Source organism: Haliotis cracherodii, unplaced genomic scaffold (genome assembly GCF_022045235.1).
Source record: "Haliotis cracherodii isolate W230 unplaced genomic scaffold, xgHalCrac1.p SCAF_17, whole genome shotgun sequence".
NCBI lineage: Eukaryota > Metazoa > Mollusca > Gastropoda > Lepetellida > Haliotidae > Haliotis > Haliotis cracherodii.
The window spans coordinates 8,800,330-8,821,461 of record NW_027266272.1 but is presented as its reverse complement, the minus strand read 5'-3'; the positions used below and the strand labels follow the sequence as shown (position 1 = coordinate 8,821,461).

Here is a 21,132-nt window from a genome sequence, read left to right as displayed (position 1 = left end):
ACACTAACCACTTCACCACACTACACCAAACTAACCGCTTCATCACATTACACCACACTAACAACTTCACCACACAACACCACACTAACCACTTCACTACACTACACCACACTAACAACTTCACCACACTACATCACACTAACCGCTTCACTACACTACACCACACTACATCACACTGACCACTTCACCACACTACATCACACTAACCACACTTCACCACACTACATCATACTAACCACACTGCACCACACTAACCACTTCACTACACTACACCACACTACATCACACTGACCACTTCACCACACTACATCACACTAACCACACTTCACCACACTACATCACACTAACCACTTCACTACACTACACCACACTACATCACACTAACCACTTCACTACACTACACCACACTACATCACACTAACCACTTCACTACACTACACCACACTACATCACACTAACCACTTCACTACACTACACCACACAACATCACACTAACCACTTCACTACACTACACCACACTAACCTCTTCACTACACTACACCACACTACATCACACTAACCACTTCACTACACTACACCACACTAACCACTTCACTACACTACACCACACTACATCACACTAACCACTTCACTACACTACACCACACTACATCACACTAACCACTTCACTACACTACACCACACTACATCACACTAACCAGTTCACTACACTACACCACACTACATCACACTAACCACTTCACTACACTACACCACACTACATCACACTAACCACACTGCAAGGACACACACTAAGCCTCGCTCTATCAGGACTTGAATGTAGCTGACGGGACACGATATATCAGGGATTGACTGTCGCTGATGGGACACGTTATATCAGAACTTGACTTTCGCTGACGGGACACGTTATATCAGGACTTGACTATAGCTGACGGGACACGTTATATCAGGACTTGGCTGTCGCTGACGGGACACGTTATATCGGGACTTGACTGTGAAGAAGCACTGGGCCTCGCTATATCAGGACTTGACTATAGCTGACGGGACACGTTATATCAGGGATTGACTGTCGCTGACGGGACACGTTATATCGGGACTTGACTGTGAAGAAGCACTGGGCCTCGCTATATCAGGACTTGACTGTTGCTGACGGGACACGTTATATCAGGGATTGACTGTCGCTGACGGGACACGTTATATCGGGACTTGACTGTGAAGAAGCACTGGGCCTCGCTATATCAGGACTTGACTGTTGCTGATGGGACACGTTATATCAGGGATTGACTGTCGCTGACGGGACACGTTATATCAGGACTTGACTTTCGCTGACAGGGCACGTTATATCTGGACTTGACTATAGCTGACAGGACACGTTATATCAGGACTTGACTATAGCTGACAGGACACGTTATATCAGGACTTGACTGTTGCTGAAGGGACACGTTATATCTGAACTTGACTATAGCTGATGGGACACGTTATCTTAGGACTTGACTATAGCTGACGGGACACGTTATATCAGGACTTGACTATAGCTGATGGGACACGTTATATCAGAACTTGACTATAGCTGACGGGAAACGTTATATCAGGACTTGACTATAGCTGACGGGACACGTTATATCGGGACTTGACTGTCGCTGACGGGACACGTTATATCTGGACTTAACTATAGCTGACGGGACACGTTATATCAGGACTTGACTGTCGCTGACGGGACACGTTATATCAGGACTTGACTTTCGCTGACGGGACACGTTATATCTGGACTTGATTGTCGCTGACGGGACACGTTATATCAGGACTTGACTTTCGCTGATGGGACACGTTATGTCTGGACTTGACTATAGCTGACGGGACACATTATATCAGGACTTGACTATAGCTGACGGGACACGTTATATCTGGACTTGACTATAGCTGACGGGACACGTTATATCAGGACTTGACTATAGCTGACAGGACACGTTATATCAGGACTTGACTATAGCTGACGGGACACGTTATATCAGGACTTGACTATAGCTGACGGGACTCATTATATCAGGACCTGACTGTCGCTGATGGGACATGTTATATCAGGACTTGAATTTACCTGACGGGACACGTTATATCTGGACTTGATTGTCGCTGACGGGACACGTTATATCAGGACTTGACTTTCGCTGATGGGACACGTTATGTCTGGACTTGACTATAGCTGACGGGACACATTATATCAGGACTTGACTATAGCTGACGGGACACGTTATATCTGGACTTGACTATAGCTGACGGGACACGTTATATCAGGACTTGACTATAGCTGACAGGACACGTTATATCAGGACTTGACTATAGCTGACGGGACACGTTATATCAGGACTTGACTATAGCTGACGGGACTCATTATATCAGGACCTGACTGTCGCTGATGGGACATGTTATATCAGGACTTGACTTTACCTGACGGGACACGTTATATCTGGACTTGATTGTCGCTGACGGGACACGTTATAACAGGACTTGACTTTCGCTGATGGGACACGTTATGTCTGGACTTGACTATAGCTGACGGGACACATTATATCAGGACTTGACTATAGCTGACGGGACACGTTATATCAGGACTTGACTATAGCTGACGGGACACGTTATATCAGGACCTGACTGTCGCTGATGGGACATGTTATATCAGGACTTGACTATACCTGACGGGACACGTTATATCAGGACTTGACTGTCGCTGACAGGACACGTTATATCAGGAGTTGACTATAGCTGACGGGACACGTTATATCAGGACTTGACTGTCGCTGACGGGACACGTTATATCAGGACTTGGCTGTCGCTGATGGGACACGTTATATCAGGACTTGACTTTCGCTGACAGGACACGTTATTTCTGGACTTGACTATAGCTGACAGGACACGTTATATCAGGAGTTGACTGTCGCTGATGGGATACATTATATCAGGACTTGACTGTCGCTGACGCGACACGGTATATCAGGACTTGACTGTCGCTGACGGGACACGTTATATCAGGACTTGACTGTCGCTGACGGGACACGTTATATCAGGACTTGACTATAGCTGACGGGACACGTTATATCAGGACTTGACTGTCGCTGATGGGACACGTTATATCGGGACTTGACTTTCGCTGATGGGACACGTTATATCAGGACTTGACTGTCGCTGACGGGACACGTTATATCAGGGATTGACTGTAGCTGATGGGACACGTTATATCAGGACTTGACTGTGGCTGACGGGACACGTTATATCAGGACTTGACTGTCGCTGACGGGACACGTTATATCAGGACTTGACTGTCGCTGACGGGACACGTTATATCCAAACTTGAGTAAAGAGGCCGTGGGCCTAGTTTTACAAAACTGTCTTGGCACTATCCACTGAGTTACATTTTTGGACATGTTCTGAGAAGCGTCGTACGACGTCACGCCCTCGTCGACGTGGGAGGGGGATAGGTACCCCAGAGGCTTACGCTCACTCTCGTCACGCCGAATGTCCTTGATCGTGTTCTACAAAGCGATCTTAGCGCCGTGACGTATCGCTGAGCTCGCTTTGTGGAGCTGGGCTTCGTCACAACGAGTATACGCTTTAACCACCCTGGTTCGATTCCCACATGTGTTCAGTGTGTTCATCAGCCAGAATAGTGTTAAGTATGCTGACTCAATCCCCCAGGGATGTCCACAAATGAATGAGATATGCCCTTTTGTAAAACGTAAGGTCTTTTATTACAAATCACGTTAAAGTATTAAGTTGCAACATAACACGATGGCATTCTAAACAAAATCATTACAGTACACGGAAATAAAATATAAAACATCACACATGCTTAATACTGAACGTCTTACTTGAGGTAGAAACAACTACAGATCACTTATAAAATATGAGTGGCCATTGGATTAATAATTACGACTTGCTAAGACGTGGTAGCTCTACCAGACATGATGGCATTGCATGGAGATGGGACAACCGTTAGATAAGATACCGGTTAACATAAATCCTTTTTCTTAATGTCGCATTAAAGCTGGTAGACATATTGGCGACAATGACGATCAGTTTGGCTAGCAACTGTCGAACCATCACTGCCGTAGTTAGTGAGTCACACATTAACATTTCCATATACTTTAGAAGTGATTGGAATAGTGACCATAATGTTTCTGTGCATAATGGCCGCAAAAAGAAAACCTTTGACCTACGGGGGCGTGGTCCGGTAAAATTAGCAGGTCCAGACATTTAGATTTAGGTTATTCATACACCTTTTTGTCTACCAACTCCAATTTTACGATGTAGATAAGTCTAGAACAAAACTTCCACAAACACAATTTCCCAATTTTCACTCAGTGCAATAATTACAACGTTTAGACTACATATCAAACGCGTTTAAGATTATGGAGGATTGCCTCCCTTGAATATCTGCCTGCTTCCACAATAGACGTCAAATAAACTTTAGTCACAATCCATTTACATTTGTTGAAGTTAACATCTCAAAACACACAATGTATGACGTGACCGCGAGTCGTACGATGAATGCGGCGACATTTCATAAGCTCACTGATCTGTGACCAGTTGAGCTTCAAGTATATTTTACCATAACAAATGTCTCCTACAAACGATTTCGGATTTAATATTCAAAATCAGATCTTAGTTCTCGCTTTCGCTAAACAAAGATCTGAGGCTTTACGGGTCACATCATAACGACCTTTCGTGAACTTTGACCGACCACTGAAATGACTAACAAGAAGTCGACATCAGCCAATTAGAAAGCAGCTTTCTCGACTTTACGGCACTAATTTCTACGTGGCGACTTCCATTTCAGACTACCCTTGAAATATATGTTGACACAGTTCTCGATTAATATTTTGAAAACTGAACAAACCAACATTCCGGAAGGTCTAATATATGGTTGTGATTGTATGGCAGTGCTTCCCATGTACTGTGCAACACCTCTTCTGTTCAAATGTTTCTCGAATGGAAGCGAGAGGTAGACGATGATTTTGACGGAATCAGTCGTACGGGCCGTAACTGTCGTTCGGCATACCCCATGTTAACGTTTTCGAGGTTGCATGATTAGAAAACACATTCCGACTGTCACTTTCATGATCTGGTAAGCTGCGCTTTGATTGGTCGGATGAAAGGTCGTTCTGACGTGACCCGTAATGGGATGTCTTCAGATCTTTGTTTAGCGATAGCGAGAACTAAGATCTGATTTTAATGAGATTGGATTCAATATGTCAATAACCCTTTAGTCATACAACATCTCATGACAGGAAAAACGTCTCTTACAGTTTATATATCAATACGCACAACACAAAGAACAGAGCCAAGAAACCCAATCTTGTTAAACGGGCATTTCTTCATCCGATCAAATGACATATTGAAAGCAGATATGATTAAAACGCATTTCCGACAGAAAGGTCCACTTATTTATTTTTCGCAGTAGCGTCTGTGGTCATATGTTTATAAGTTAAGAATGTGCGTGAATTAAACACACCCACAGTTGCCATCGACCAAATTTGGGATGGTTCGTCGGACGATTACGTTGATTCTTTTATAGTAGACCACGGTCAAGGGTTCGGTCGAAGTAGGTCGACACGCCACTTCCTGATTCGTCGAATTACGACCACGTGACGCTTGATTTGAGGTCACGACATGCGCCGTGGATGTATCGCACCCACCATCACATGTTGATGTTGTGAAGCCCGGTGGATACAATATCCAGTTGTCCCAGCCTATCTCTCGAAAATCGACGTACATTTGTCTCGTGCAGCAGTGTGACATGTTGGCGACTGAGCAGTCGTCAAGGTTACGACGGGGTCGCGTGGAAATCTGGGGTTTCGTGTACACCACGAGGAAAGGTCGCGTGTGACTCAAACGTCGTTTTTTGGACTTCCGACGTTTCCCTATTTTGTTTTTCTTGGCGTTCTTCTTGTAGAGAAGGTCAAGACTCAAACTTTGTTTACACCTCTTACACGTGACCTTCAGTAAAATAGTCTTATTTCCCGAATTCAAGTCTCGCTGCACTGAAGACTGCGGTATGTGAAGTTTCAGCCATTTTGTTTTCCTAATGCTGGCCTTGAGAAGGGTGACCCTCCGGAAACGCTTCCGCTTCCGGTCAAAGTGTCGAATCAGCAGTTTTATTTTCCTCTGTGAATTGTTTTTCTTCCTGGATTTGTTAGACTTCGGGGGCTTTTCGTTGCCTTCGGCCTTCTTCGTTTTTATTCGAATAAAAAGACTAGCACTTTTCACCTCGATCGGAGAACTGTTCCCGTTGGCGTTTAACTGGAACTGGAGAGTGTTCTTGTCTTCTAGCGATTCTGAAATGAAATCAAAGATATTCAAATTCCGTGAAAGAAAGCCAAATATCATTTTACGCTGTTCAGGATTTCCAAGATCGTATAGCCCTCCTTTCATAGCAAATAATGATCGTATTGTTGGGAGGGTACAGGCCTCTAATACCGCGTTCACAAGCACAACGTTTACTAATGTAAGTAATTTCTAACATGTGTAACTATACATACGTGCGTATAAGTAAATTTACATTTACATTTGCACCTGCTCCAGACATGATTCAAATTTGCTCCTGGTGTAAATATACACATATGAGTAAACGCGTTTACATGACAAGTATACTCACGCATGCATTTCCACACACGTATGCACATATACACACATATGTATAGAGGCGAATGTGAACGGGGTGTAACGTTCACTACTTCGGTGAAACCCACGAGCACGGGTATGGTGCTGACAAACATAGAAACCTAATTGGGGCGAGCCGGGATTCGAACCAAGGATCATAAGTTCCTGGCGTGACCAAGGGACGCAACTCCATTTACATGCACAACATTTACACACGAAAGTAATTTTGCACATGTGTAAACATACATACGTGTGCATATGTAAATTTACTATGTGTTCACATGAAAATGAACTTAGGTGTGTAAATAAGGTATGTTAATGGTATAAGGAACACATATTCATCAATCTTTTCGTGACTTGTTTTCCAAACAAAGTCGAGAGAGAGGAGAGCAATCTGACAGAAATCTTCGCATGATGCAACATGTCTTTAATTAAAATGTTGACCCCTTAAAACCCAAAGAAAATACCGTCCGCCCAGCTCCGCATAAAAGTTGATATTATTGTATACTGAATTGCGTCATATTCAGAAGACAGAACTGTTGACAGTTTGTTTGGTGTTGACAAATCAACATATATATAAATAAGATCATCCTCTGACGTTGGCATAAACGTTCGAGTGACAACATACATACAGTGAAAATTTACATTTAAATTTGCACCTGCTCCAGACATGATGCAAATTTGCTTCTGGTGTAAATATGTGCACATTAGTAAACGCGTTCACATAATAGGGAATTATACATAACACGGGAAGGAGGGGTGGCATAGATAAGACACTCCGGTTTTGTCCAAGTTAAGGGCAGTTGAAAATGAAATTCATTTCATTCTCTTGTGCCCTATTTATGAAGATATCGCTCAAACTATTTCCCATATTTAGACTTTATTACTGGTAATAATCGTAAAGACACACTGGTTAGAGTGTTAAAATATTCGGATGTAACCTGTCTTGAGAACTTTGCCAGTTATGTTATGTCTTCGTTCTTCTTAACTGTAAATATTATTCCATGCAGCACCTGATATACTAGTGAATGAGGCCATTTGTTACACTGACAACCTGCTACCTGCCATTCACTAAAAGATACATGCGTCACCACCCGCCCCTTTCCGTAACCTGCATGGCTTGTCCCGGAATAACACGAGTTGGTCACGAATGTAAAAGATAATACCCACCCGTTCTCATAATGTTGATGTTTGAATATAAAACATATTTTGAAATCCCTGATGGATGGGTTTTAAGACTCGTCCCCCTATCGATGAATGTTATGTGCGAAAATACGACAAACCAATCAGAATGCGCGTATGATTTCAAGTTCTTTGTCAAAGAATCCCTCAGAAATAATTTTTGATGATACATATGTCTTGCATCTAAAAATATACCCAAGACACAGTTAAATGTGTTCAATCATACTGTATAATTCCGCATGTCCCGATGTGCTTTAAATTGCATATGAAATATATATAATATATGGGGGAAAAAATGTGAACCATTACACAACGAGTTTACAATTGTTTTAGGTATGCCCGTTTGCGCAAAGACGGAACCCGGTCGCAAAAATGGCCATGATCATTCGTCACCTCTCGCCCCTTTCCGTAACCTGCAAGTAGACTCGTCCCCCTATCGATGAATGTTATGTGCGAAAATACGACAAACCAATCAGAATGCGCGTATGATTTCAAGTTCTTTGTCAAAGAATCCCTCAGAAATAATATTTGATTTTTTCATGTGTCTTGCATCTAAATATATACCAAAGACACAGTTAAATGTGTTCAAACATACTGTATAAGTCACCATGTCCAGATTTGCTTTAAATTGTATCTAATATATATATATAATATATGGGGAAATATGTGTGAACCATTACACAACGAGTTGGCAATTGTTTTAGGTATGCCCGTTTGCGCAAAGACGGAACCCGGTTGCAGAAATGGCTACGAGAGGGGCACGAGTCGCTATTCGGCTTGTCCCGGAATAACACGAGTTGGTCACGAATGTAAAAGATAATACCCACCCGTCTTCATAATGTTGATGTTTGAATATAAAACATATTTTGAAATCCCTGATGGATGGGTTTTAAGATAAATGTTCACATGCATGTGAGCGTAATATACATGACACAGAGTTTATATTATGTTGTTGTGAAAATTGTGTTTATTACAATTAGTGCGACGTTTCGGTGTAGATCCTAACACCTTTATCAAGCAAGTGATGGATAGTGCTTACTTACTTACTTAGTTTGGAGATTTAACGTGCGCTTTCCGACTGATGCGTATTTCGCACACGGGGGATAGTGCGAAACAACATGGGTATATATACTTATTAAGATCAAAGTTTATACAGTAAATTATTGAAAAACACAGAGAGCTGATTAAGATAATTGGAAGCCAGTGAATGACTTATGAACACAGAGTCAACCAGCAGACTGATAGAGATGATGGAAGCTAGTGGATTAATTGGATGGACATTGGGATTGTAATAAAGAAGTTGTTCATCCATAGAACTCGTCTTTCTTCATCACACCAACTTCTAAATGCCACTGAAAGAAGTGACTGACAAAGTCTTTGATTATATTATATTATTTGCCAAATATTTCATCAATAAATGCAAGGTCGAGGGTATTTCTAGTAACTTTAACCATTTCAAACGAGAATTACACTCTCGTTAAAATTTTGAAATATGTATTCATTTTAATCGAAGTACTCAGCAAGTGTTATCCACAATAGATCATTGTCTTTTAGAGAATCAGTGATGTAATTCTCACGTACTTGACCTGGTACAAACTTGTATACATTGTTCTGGGTGAGTGGTGTATGGATGCTGTATCATTGTCTTTTTGAGAAGCAGTGATGTAATTCTCATGTACTCGACCTGGTACAAACTTGTATACATTGTTCTGGGTGAGTGGTGTATTGATGCTGTATCATTGTCTTTTTGAGAAGCAGTGATGTAATTCTCATGTACTCGACCTGGTACAAACTTGTATACATTGTTCTGGGTGAGTGGTGTATGTATGCTGTATCATTGTCTTTTAGAGAATCAGTGATGTAATTCACATGTACTTGACCTGGTACAAACTTGTATACATTGTTCTGGGTGAATGGTGTATGTATGCTGTATCATTGTCTTTTAGAGAATCAGTGATGTAATTCACATGTACTTGACCTGGTACAAACTTGTATACATTGTTCTGGGTGAATGGTGTATGTATGCTGTATCATTGTCTTTTAGAGAAGCAGTGATGTAATTCTCATTGATCTGGTACAAACTTGTATACATTATCCTGTGTAGATAGTGCCCTTAATGCGATGTGTATGTCCTTTTAATTTCATAAAGCATCACAAGACCATTGTTTGAAATTAGTTTGGATAAAATAATTATGTAAAAGAGTTTCATGTCTACCCTGGGGCTGTACCCTGGGGCTGTAACAGTGAATTAAAATAGATAAAAACACCAAAAAATGCCTGACCAGCCTGACTGTGCCAGTCTTTGCTGCATTTTTAAAATTTTAATCTGTAAATAATAATAATAATAATAATAATAATAATAATAATAATAATAATAATAATAATTGCGTATAGCGTGCGTTTTATAATGACAAAGAAGATGTTGATGACGATGGTCTACTTCATCATGATTTTCATTATTATTTATGTGGAGGGGTTCCATCTAAGCTCAAGTGGTGACAAATTGTTGTTAATGCTATAAACTCTCATGAAGGGTTGCTTTGGAAAAAAACCATCTTTCTCTCAGAAACGATCTGTCACGAAATTAAAAAGCTCGACATTTACTTTACAAAGTTACTTTACTGGGGACAGAATGACGAGATGAACTTCCAGTTATGATAACGATTGCCTCTGGAACTAATGTTAACGTGAATGCCCATTATACAAGAGATTTGCCCGTGACTAAGACTGTCATGTGATATTGAAATACGAATGTGCTCTTGAAGAAAGAGATGCATGCTTTACATGTTAATTGGCAATGTAGATGTTGAAGATTATGTGTCACTGGAACTGATGGAGCAACACAACAATTGGCCAACAGATCATTCATCCATTCATTCATTCATTCATTCATTCATTCATTCATTCATTGTGCACTCGACTTTCATTGTCGTCTTCCTTGGGAGTATACAACCAAAGGTGTCCGTGAGGCGATTGAAGGTTAAGACTCACTTTGCCATCGCGTACTACCGGGTACCCATTTATTGCTGGGTGAACAGAGGCATAAGGTTGAGATGCCGTAGGTAACATGTGCCATGAGTGTGGGGCAGGACCGAGCCCTAGAATGTATCTAACACGGCCACCCACCCACCTATATCTTTCGCCACCAACTCGCTGACCTGAAATCTTTAACACGAGAGGGTCATTAGGTACCAATTCTACCTAAAAGAATCGTATATACGCATCCCTATCTTCCCAGCGGGAACACAAGGCGCGGTTATCACAAGGAATGCGAAATAAATAGATTATTGTATGCACCGTCAATAAATCTAGATGAATCATAAATATAAACACGAGATAAGACTATGTCAAGTCAAGATAATCCCCTGCCGAGGAATTCAGTATATGAGGCTTCAAGATTACCATGAGCAGCTTCAGCCAGTGTGATGACTTGACGTAAATAGGTGAACGCATCTCAGCACTGTCGCCTCACTTCGGTCATTACGTACAAAATAAACCGAGTTGTAAGCAGTGTCATATGCAGTGAGTGTGGTTTAACGCCGCTTTTAGCAATATTCCAGCAATATCACGGCGGGGGACACAAGAAATGGGCTTCACACATTGTACCCATGTGGGGAATCGAACCCGGGTCTTCGGCGTGACGAGCGAACGCTTTAACCACTCGACGGCCCCTGCTGAATAGTACATCTAAAGTAAGAAGTATCTTCTTTCCTCCTGTTCAATTTACACTTATGTTAATCATAGTACGCAAACCTACCGCCACGACAGCGGGGTAAGAAAGACACTGCAACTGGTACATTAGCTATAGTGAACAGACATCACGAAAGATACCCATAAACTAATGTCCTAAAGAAACGTTGGGACGAGTCAACGTTTTACTCACTAGGCTACCCCACCGCGGGGGTAGGCACGGAGACGAATACACTGTATAAAATGTGTTTAGATCCTCAACAGAAACCTAAACACGTTCCTTGGCCCATAATTTTGACATGTTTAGGATTGTATTAAACAGTTAACGTGCTAAATGTGGGATGCGAAATACTTCAGATGCGAAATACTTCAATTAATCAGTGATTAAATTTGTTGTGTTGATTTTATGCGTCATTTAGTAAATTAGTGAGTGAGTTGGGTTCAGCGCCGTTTTCAACAGTTATTCCAGTTATATCGCGTCAGCTTAACTGTGGGAGGAAAGCCTGACGTGATGCATGTCTCCGACGCTTACCATTTTGATGAAACCCACGAGCACGGGTATGATGCTGACAAACCTGGAAATATAATCGGGGCGAACCGGGATTCGAACCGACGACTATATGTTCTGGTGTGCCCAAGGGAGGCAACTCTACAAAGTGAATTGCGGCGCCGTAGACGACTGGAGTGCCCGGGCCCCAGAATCTGGATATGTAACTAATGACAAGTGCCACTAATCAACATAACTGCCGTGGTTTTATTTTTGTTGTTGCTTTACTTCGCACTCGACGGCCTGTAGTAAATCGCGTCTGGACCAGACAATTCAGAGATTACTTTTGTGAGCAACGACCCACGCCGTCGGTTGCGATGACGTACAACCATCAAAGTCACCGAGGCTGACCACCCGATCTATTTGGTCACTTTTTGTGAAGATCCGGGGTAGAATAGGTCTTCAGCAACCCACGCTTGCAATAAAAGGCGACTCTGCTTGTCGTAAAAGGCGACTAACGGGATCGGGTGGTCAGGCTCGCTCATGGTGTTAATCACTGGATTGTCTGGTCCAGACTCGATTATTTACAGACCGCCGTCATATAGCTGGAATATTAATGAGTGCGGCGTTAAACAACAAACAAACAAACAAACAAACAAACAAATCTAACCACCAGCAGAGGTTGCTGGAGATCACATTTATCCCGGAATTATCACAACGAACTTCATTGAAATTGGTTACTCCGGACAGGTTAAGACGTTACTAGCGGGGTTTCATTGTATAGTATAATGTAATACTCCTTGTTTCAACTACAATGTGGTTAGTCGAATCATATAGTCTGGTTTCTAGATATATAGAACATACATATTATAGAACACTACATCGTCCATTAGTGTCAAAGGCTACAGATGACATCGTGTCTTATTTACCACAAGTGACATCACAGACATCGTCCATACACCCCAAGGACAACACATGCTTACATTGCCCGGGGACAATACAGACATGGTACACAGACGCCAGGGACAATACAGACATCGTACGCAGACGCCAGGGACAATAGAGAAAGACATTGTCTTTTGATATCAGGGACAATACAGACATCGTACACAGACGCCAGGGACAATACAGACATACATTTTCTTTTGATATCAGGGACCACACAGACAGACATCGTATATAGACACCCAGGTTAATACATACATCGTACATAGACACCAATGACAATACATACATCGTATATAGACACCATGGAAAATACAGACATCGTACATAGACACCAAGGACAATACATACATCGTATATAGACACCAGGGACAATACAGACATCGTATATAGACACCCAGGATAATACATACATCGTATATAGACACCAAGAACAATACATACATCGTACATAGACACCAAGGACAATACATACATCGTATATAGACACCATGGAAAATACAGACATCGTACATAGACACCAAGGACAATACATACATCGTACATAGACACCAATGACAATACATACATCGTATATAGACACCATGGAAAATACAGACATCGTACATAGACACCAAGGACAATACAGACATCGTAATAGACACCAAGGACAATACAGACATCGCACATAGACACCAAGGACAATACAGACATCGTACATAGACACCAAGGACAATACAGACATCGCACATAGACACCAGGGGCAATACAGACATCGTACATAGACACCAAGGGCAATACATACATCGTATATAGACACCAGGGACAATACAGACATACATCGTATATAGACACCAGGGACAATACAGACATACATCGTATATAGACACCAGGGACAATACAGACATACATCGTATATAGACACCAGGGACAATACAGACATACATCGTATATAGACACCAGGGACAATACAGACATCGCACATAGACACCAAGGACAATACAAACATACAACGTATATAGACACCAGGGACAATACAGACATACATCGTATATAGACACCAGGGACAATACAGACATACATCGTATATAGACACCAGGGACAATACAGACATCGCACATAGACACCAAGGACAATACAAACATACAACGTATATAAACACCAGGGACAATACAGACATACATCGTATATAGACACCAGGGACAATACAGACATACATCGTATATAGACACCAGGGACAATACAGACATCGCACATAGACACCAAGGACAATACAAACATACAACGTATATAGACACCAGGGGCAATACAGACATACATCGTATATAGACACCAGGGACAATACAGACATCGCACATAGACACCAAGGACAATACAGACATCGCACATAGACACCAAGGACAATACAAACATACAACGTATATAAACACCAGGGGCAATACAGACATACATCGTATATAGACACCAGGGACAATACAGACATCGCACATAGACACCAAGGACAATACAGACATCGCACATAGACACCAAGGACAATACAAACATACAACGTATATAGACACCAGGGGCAATAGAGACATACATCGTACATAGACACCAGGGACAATACAGACATCGCACATAGACACCAAGGACAATACAAACATACAACGTATATAAACACCAGGGGCAATACAGACATACATCGTATATAGACACCAGGGACAATACAGACATCGCACATAGACACCAAGGACAATACAGACATCGCACATAGACACCAAGGACAATACAAACATACAACGTATATAGACACCAGGGGCAATAGAGACATACATCGTATATAGACACCAGGGACAATACAGACATCGCACATAGACACCAAGGACAATACAAACATACAACGTATATAAACACCAGGGACAATACAAACATACAACGTATATAGACACCAGGGACAATACAGACATCGTTTATAAACACCAGGGACAACTCAGACAGACATGGTACATAGACACTAGGGACAATATAGACATCGTATAGAAACACCAGGGACAATACATACATACATCGTACATAGACACCAGGGACAACACAGACAGACATGGTACATAGACACCAGGGACAATATAGACATCGTATAGAAACACCAGGGACAATACATACATACATCGTACATAGACACCAGGGACAATACAGACAGACATCGTACATAGACACCAAGGACAACATAGATATCGCCCATAGACACCGGGGACAATACAGACAGGCATCGCCTGTAGACACAAGGGGCAATATAGACAGACATCGTACATAGACACCGGGGACAATACAGACAGGCATCGCCTGTAGACACCAGGGACAATACAGACAGACATCGTACATAGACACCAAGGACAACATAGATATCGCCCATAGACACCGGGGACAATACAGACAGGCATCGCCTGTAGACACAAGGGGCAATATAGACAGACATCGTACATAGACACCAGGGACAATATAGACAGACATCGCCCATACATAGACAACAGGGGCAATATAGACATACATCGTACATAGACACCAGGGACAATACAGACAGACATCGCCTGTAGACACCAGGGGCAATATAGACAGGCATCGCCCATAGACACCAGGGACAATATAGACAAGACATCGTACATAGACACCAGGGACAACACAGACAGACATCGTACATAGACACCAGGGACAATACAGACAGACATCGTACATAGACACCAGGGACAATACAAACAGGCATCGCCTGTAGACACCAGGGACAATATAGACAGACATCGTACATAGACACCGGGGACAATACAGACAGACATCGTACATAGACACCAGGGACAATACAGACAAGCATCGCCTGTAGACACCAGGGGCAATATAGATATCGCCCATAGACACCAGGGACAATATAGATATCGCCCATAGACACCAGGGGCAATATAGATATCCCCCATAGACACCATGGGGCAATATAGATATCGCCCATAGACACCATGGGCAATATAGATATCGTCCATAGACACCAGGGACAATACAGACATCGTACATAGACACCAGGGACAATACAGACATCGTACATAGACACCAGGGACAATATAGATATCGCCCATAGACACCAGGGACAATACAAACAGGCATCGCATGTAGACTCCAGGGACAATATAGACAGACATCGTACATAGACACCAGGGACAATACAGACAGACATCTCCCATAGACACCAGGGACAATACAGACAAGCATCGCCTGTAGACACCAGGGATAATATAGCTATCGCCCATAGACACCAGGGGCAATATATATATCGCTCATAGACACCAGGGACAATATATATATCGCCCATAGACACCAGGGGCAATATAGATATCGCCCATAGACACCAGGGGCAATATAGATATCGCCCATAGACACCAGGGGCAATATAGATATCGCCTGTAGACACCAGGGACAATATAGACAAGACATCGTACATAGACACCAGGGACAACACAGACAGACATCGCCTGTAGACACCAGGGGCAATATAGACAGGCATCGCCCATAGACACCAGGGACAATATAGACAAGACATCGTACATAGACACCAGGGACAACACAGACAGACATCGTACATAGACACCAGGGACAATACAGACAGACATCGTACATAGACACCAGGGACAATACAAACAGGCATCGCCTGTAGACACCAGGGACAATATAGACAGACATCGTACATAGACACCGGGGACAATACAGACAGACATCGTACATAGACACCAGGGACAATACAGACAAGCATCGCCTGTAGACACCAGGGGCAATATAGATATCGCCCATAGACACCAGGGACAATATAGATATCGCCCATAGACACCAGGGGCAATATAGATATCCCCCATAGACACCATGGGGCAATATAGATATCGCCCATAGACACCATGGGCAATATAGATATCGTCCATAGACACCAGGGACAATACAGACATCGTACATAGACACCAGGGACAATACAGACATCGTACATAGACACCAGGGACAATATAGATATCGCCCATAGACACCAGGGACAATACAAACAGGCATCGCATGTAGACTCCAGGGACAATATAGACAGACATCGTACATAGACACCAGGGACAATACAGACAGACATCTCCCATAGACACCAGGGACAATACAGACAAGCATCGCCTGTAGACACCAGGGATAATATAGCTATCGCCCATAGACACCAGGGGCAATATATATATCGCTCATAGACACCAGGGACAATATATATATCGCCCATAGACACCAGGGGCAATATAGATATCGCCCATAGACACCAGGGGCAATATAGATATCGCCCATAGACACCAGGGGCAATATAGATATCGCCTGTAGACACCAGGGACAATATAGACAAGACATCGCACATAGACACCAGGGACAATACAGACATCGTACATAGACACCAGGGACATTACAAACATCGCCCATAGACACCAGGGACAATATAGATATCGCCCATAGACACCAGGGACAATATAGACAGACATCGTACATAGACACCAGGGACAATATTGATATCGCCCATGGACACCAGGGACAATATAGATATCGCCCATAGACACCAGGGACAATATAGATATCGCCCACAGACACCAGTGACAATACAGACAGGCATCGCCCATAGACACCAGGGACAATATTGATATCGCCCATAGACACCAGGGACAATACAGACAAGCATCGCCTGTAGACACCAGGGACAATACAGACAGACATCGTACAGACACCAGGGACAATATTGATATCACCCATAGACCCCAGGGACAATAGAGACAGGCATCGCCTGTAGACACCAGGGACAACATAGATATCGCCCATATACACCAGGGACAATACAGACAAGACATCGTACATAGACACCAGGAAAACATAAATATCGCTACAGACACTAGGGGCAATACAGACAAGACATCGCCCATTGACACTAGGGGCAATACAGACAAGACATCACCCATAGACACTAGGGGCAATACAGACAAGACATCGTACATTGACACTAGGTACAATACAGACAAGACATCGCCCATAGACACCAGGGACAATACAGACAGGCATCGTACATAGACACCAGGGGCAATACAGACAAGACATCGTACATTGACACTAGGGGCAATACAGACAAGACATCGTACATAGACACCAGGGACAATACAGACAGACATCATACGTAGACACCAGGGACAATATAGACATCGTACATAGACACCAGGGGCAATACAGACAAGACATCGTGCATTGACACCAGGGACAATACAGACAGTTATCGCGTGCAGACGCCAGGACATACAGGCATCACCCACATGCACCAAGAACAGACTCCACACATTGTACACATATGGTAATCGACGCTCGGTGTGACGAGCGATCGCTTAAACCACTTGGCTACCCCAACGCACATGTTTGTGAAGACCTGTCTTAATGGCCCCATAGACTTCATGCACAGTGCACTTCAGCTATCATGAGAGGTGGTTTGACGTAAATATATAAAAAAAAATATCATAAAACAATTGATGACGTCAAAGGAGGCCTACACTTCGAGACCAGCTCCGCTCTGCTACACATGTGTAAGTCGCAGTAACAGTCTTCGAGTGTATGAAGTCTTTCCCACATGTAATAAAAGGAAACGCATAGGCGACCCCAACAGCGTCATTTAGTGAGTGACTGAGTGGATCGAGTTTAACGCCACTTTGAACATTTGAGTTCTGTATATCACGGCATGTCAGCTTACTGTTATTGTTGGTGAAACCAACGACCACATGATGGGGACAAAGCAAGAATCAGCGATCAGAAAATGTCATCATCCTTTTGTTTTAATTCATACAGAATAAAAGGGGCACCCGGTGGCCCAGTCGTCTAAGGCGCCGCGATTCGCTGTGGAGAGTTGCGTCCCTTGGGCACGCCAGAAACCTATGATTGTGGGTTCGAATCCCGGTTCGCCCCGATTATGTTTCTAGTTTTGTCAGCACCATACCCGTGCTTGTTGGTTCCACCAAAGTGGTAAACGTCTGAGACCTGCATCACTTCGGGCTTTCCTCCCGTATCAAACTGACACGCCGCGAAAAAACTGGAATAGTCTTTAAATCGGCGTAAAAAATAATTCTCACGCACTCGCTAATACAGAATAATAACAATGGTCATACTTACTAGCTGGTTCCGAAAACAGGATGACAGCTAAATTCTCCGGATATTCAAAGTTGGGGTTTTGTCCAGGCATGACCGCTTTATGGAGTTGTGATAGAGCCTTCTGTACTGTGGGACGGGTCACGCCTTTCGGTAGTTTGGGAACGCCATCAAGGTGAAGGCCGTCCAATATTCTGGCCTTGACCTTTTGAAGTTGATGAAGTCGTTTCAAACTCTGGTAACTGATTTCCACTGCTTCGTCCAAAACTACTGGCCTGGCAACTAATAACAACACCACCGCAGCAAGCAAGTGACCGTGGGGCGACCCTTCCATCTTGTCAGGTTACGCTGAAAAATGAAGTCACACCGATGCAATATGTCCCCGTGTAACTATGAAGGAAGAAAACGTTTCATGTTGAATAGTCCTTTCTGTTTCTTAAATCTCTGTGAAAGTTACCACGGTGTGTCCTTTAAAGGTAATGCACAAATCCAGTGTATAGAGCGACCCACCGATCTGATGTCGTCATCGCAAGTACCTGAATGCATCACCCATGCCAGTTGGAACGGATTTTAAAACATTTACATTTTCATAAGAACCAAGGAGGTTGCCCTGTAATTCACTATTGAGGACTGTTATCATTTATTCGCGTTCTAGTTGTGAGTTCCTCTGATCATCAATTATATATGACCTCATCGGTGATTCCTTGCTCGTAATAGTGTTACTAGGCGTCTGGTTAATACTATCTGTGCGGCAGGCGACTGTTGACGACGGTTTCAACACGATGGCGTTTCTGGCTTGCGCTGAAGTTACTGCCGCCAGCGATCACAAGATCAATGACTCATAGTCGGGGTTGAAATAATTCGATTTGAGATCCTTGATTCCTGTTTTCATGAATAATGAGTATATTCAGAGAGAAAATCCGATTTTCGAAGCAAAATTTCAATTGGAAAACCTGTAGGTTGATTACTCACAGAAAGACATTCAACGCCTTGGAGCCGAATGTTTCTTTGTAGAAAACGTTTTTCTAACAGCTTGTCACCCTTCAAAGAAAAGGGCTTAAGTTTTTTGTTGCCTCTAGTTGGCTGATTGTTTATAAACTGACAATATTTAGGATGCTGACGTAACATCGGCGCGCTGTTCATACAAATGATTCAATGTGAGAACTATATCAGTGGAAACGCACAGTATAGGAAGAACATGAACTGGGACACAAAACTGTTCAATATTTGTGAAACTTTATTATTACATGTTCTATATAGCATACCGAATTGAACCTTTAAACAAAAATGCGATCGTGTGTTAAGCGTGGTGGAAATAGTTTCAGACAGTATTCCGTTTATTTGTATTCTACCATTAATTACGAAAGTGAACCAAAGAGTTAGTAAGAGATTTCATTGCAGGAACTTTATCTTATAAATATTTATAAGCAAAAATGTAACGAGCCCTCATATCATTTTCATTAGCAGTGTCATAATTTCAAAACCCTTTTTAATTATGTCAAATATATCACAAATAAAATTCAAATCCATTGACTTACTTAAAGTGTAACTTTAGTCCGACAAAATCATAAACAGGATTATAAAACGTATCATATTCTGTAAAATATCATTAAATAGATTAAAAGTGTTCAATAATCTTATTCATAAATCGTAATCTTAAAAGAAAATATTTTTTCGGCTTACCTTGAGTATTAGAAACGTCGCTCCTGACAAGTTTTGCTACGTGTCGCCATTGCAGCTTTTGGTCGCTACTCTGTTGAGGCAAGTCAGTCAATGTCTCTGTGTGTAAAGATACTGAGAGGAGCCAGCTGTCTCAGTTGAAATAATATTGCATTGTTTCACAGAAGGAAAGTTTTAATATTGGACACGGTAGATAAAACGACTCGGCAATATTGGAAGAAAGCCAGATTCAAAATGGCCGTCAGACATCGTCTGCTTGTTTTGTCAAGAGGCCAAAAGGGCGCGAAACAGTGGCGTAGTGATGCCGTTAGATGTAGACAGATGATTGGTTTGGGGGAGATAGACCCATGTCTGTTGGTTTTCGTATT

The 21,132-nt window shown here is 42.5% G+C and overlaps 1 protein-coding gene across 1 annotated transcript; it reads right to left on the bottom strand.

Moving 5' to 3' along the window:
- Positions 1-5,496: 5,496 nt before the first annotated feature.
- Positions 5,497-20,867, bottom strand: LOC139464327 (inhibin beta A chain-like). The gene is made up of 3 exons (XM_071245851.1): positions 20,768-20,867; positions 19,109-19,432; positions 5,497-6,329 (listed from the first exon to the last, which is right to left on the bottom strand). The coding sequence occupies exons 2-3, from the start codon at positions 19,416-19,418 to the stop codon at positions 5,497-5,499; spliced, it is 1,143 nt and encodes a 380-aa protein (XP_071101952.1). The 5' UTR covers positions 19,419-19,432; positions 20,768-20,867.
- Positions 20,868-21,132: the final 265 nt, after the last annotated feature.

Bases quoted from the DNA above. Each gene is read 5' to 3' on its own strand.
- LOC139464327 (XM_071245851.1), bottom strand. From the start codon at position 19,418: ATGGAAGGGTCGCCCCACGGTCACTTGCTTGCTGCGGTGGTGTTGTTA. The intron at 6,330-19,108 runs GTAAGTATGACC...ATTTCATTTCAG, and splicing joins CCTGTTTTCGGAACCAGCTA to AATCGCTAGAAGACAAGAAC.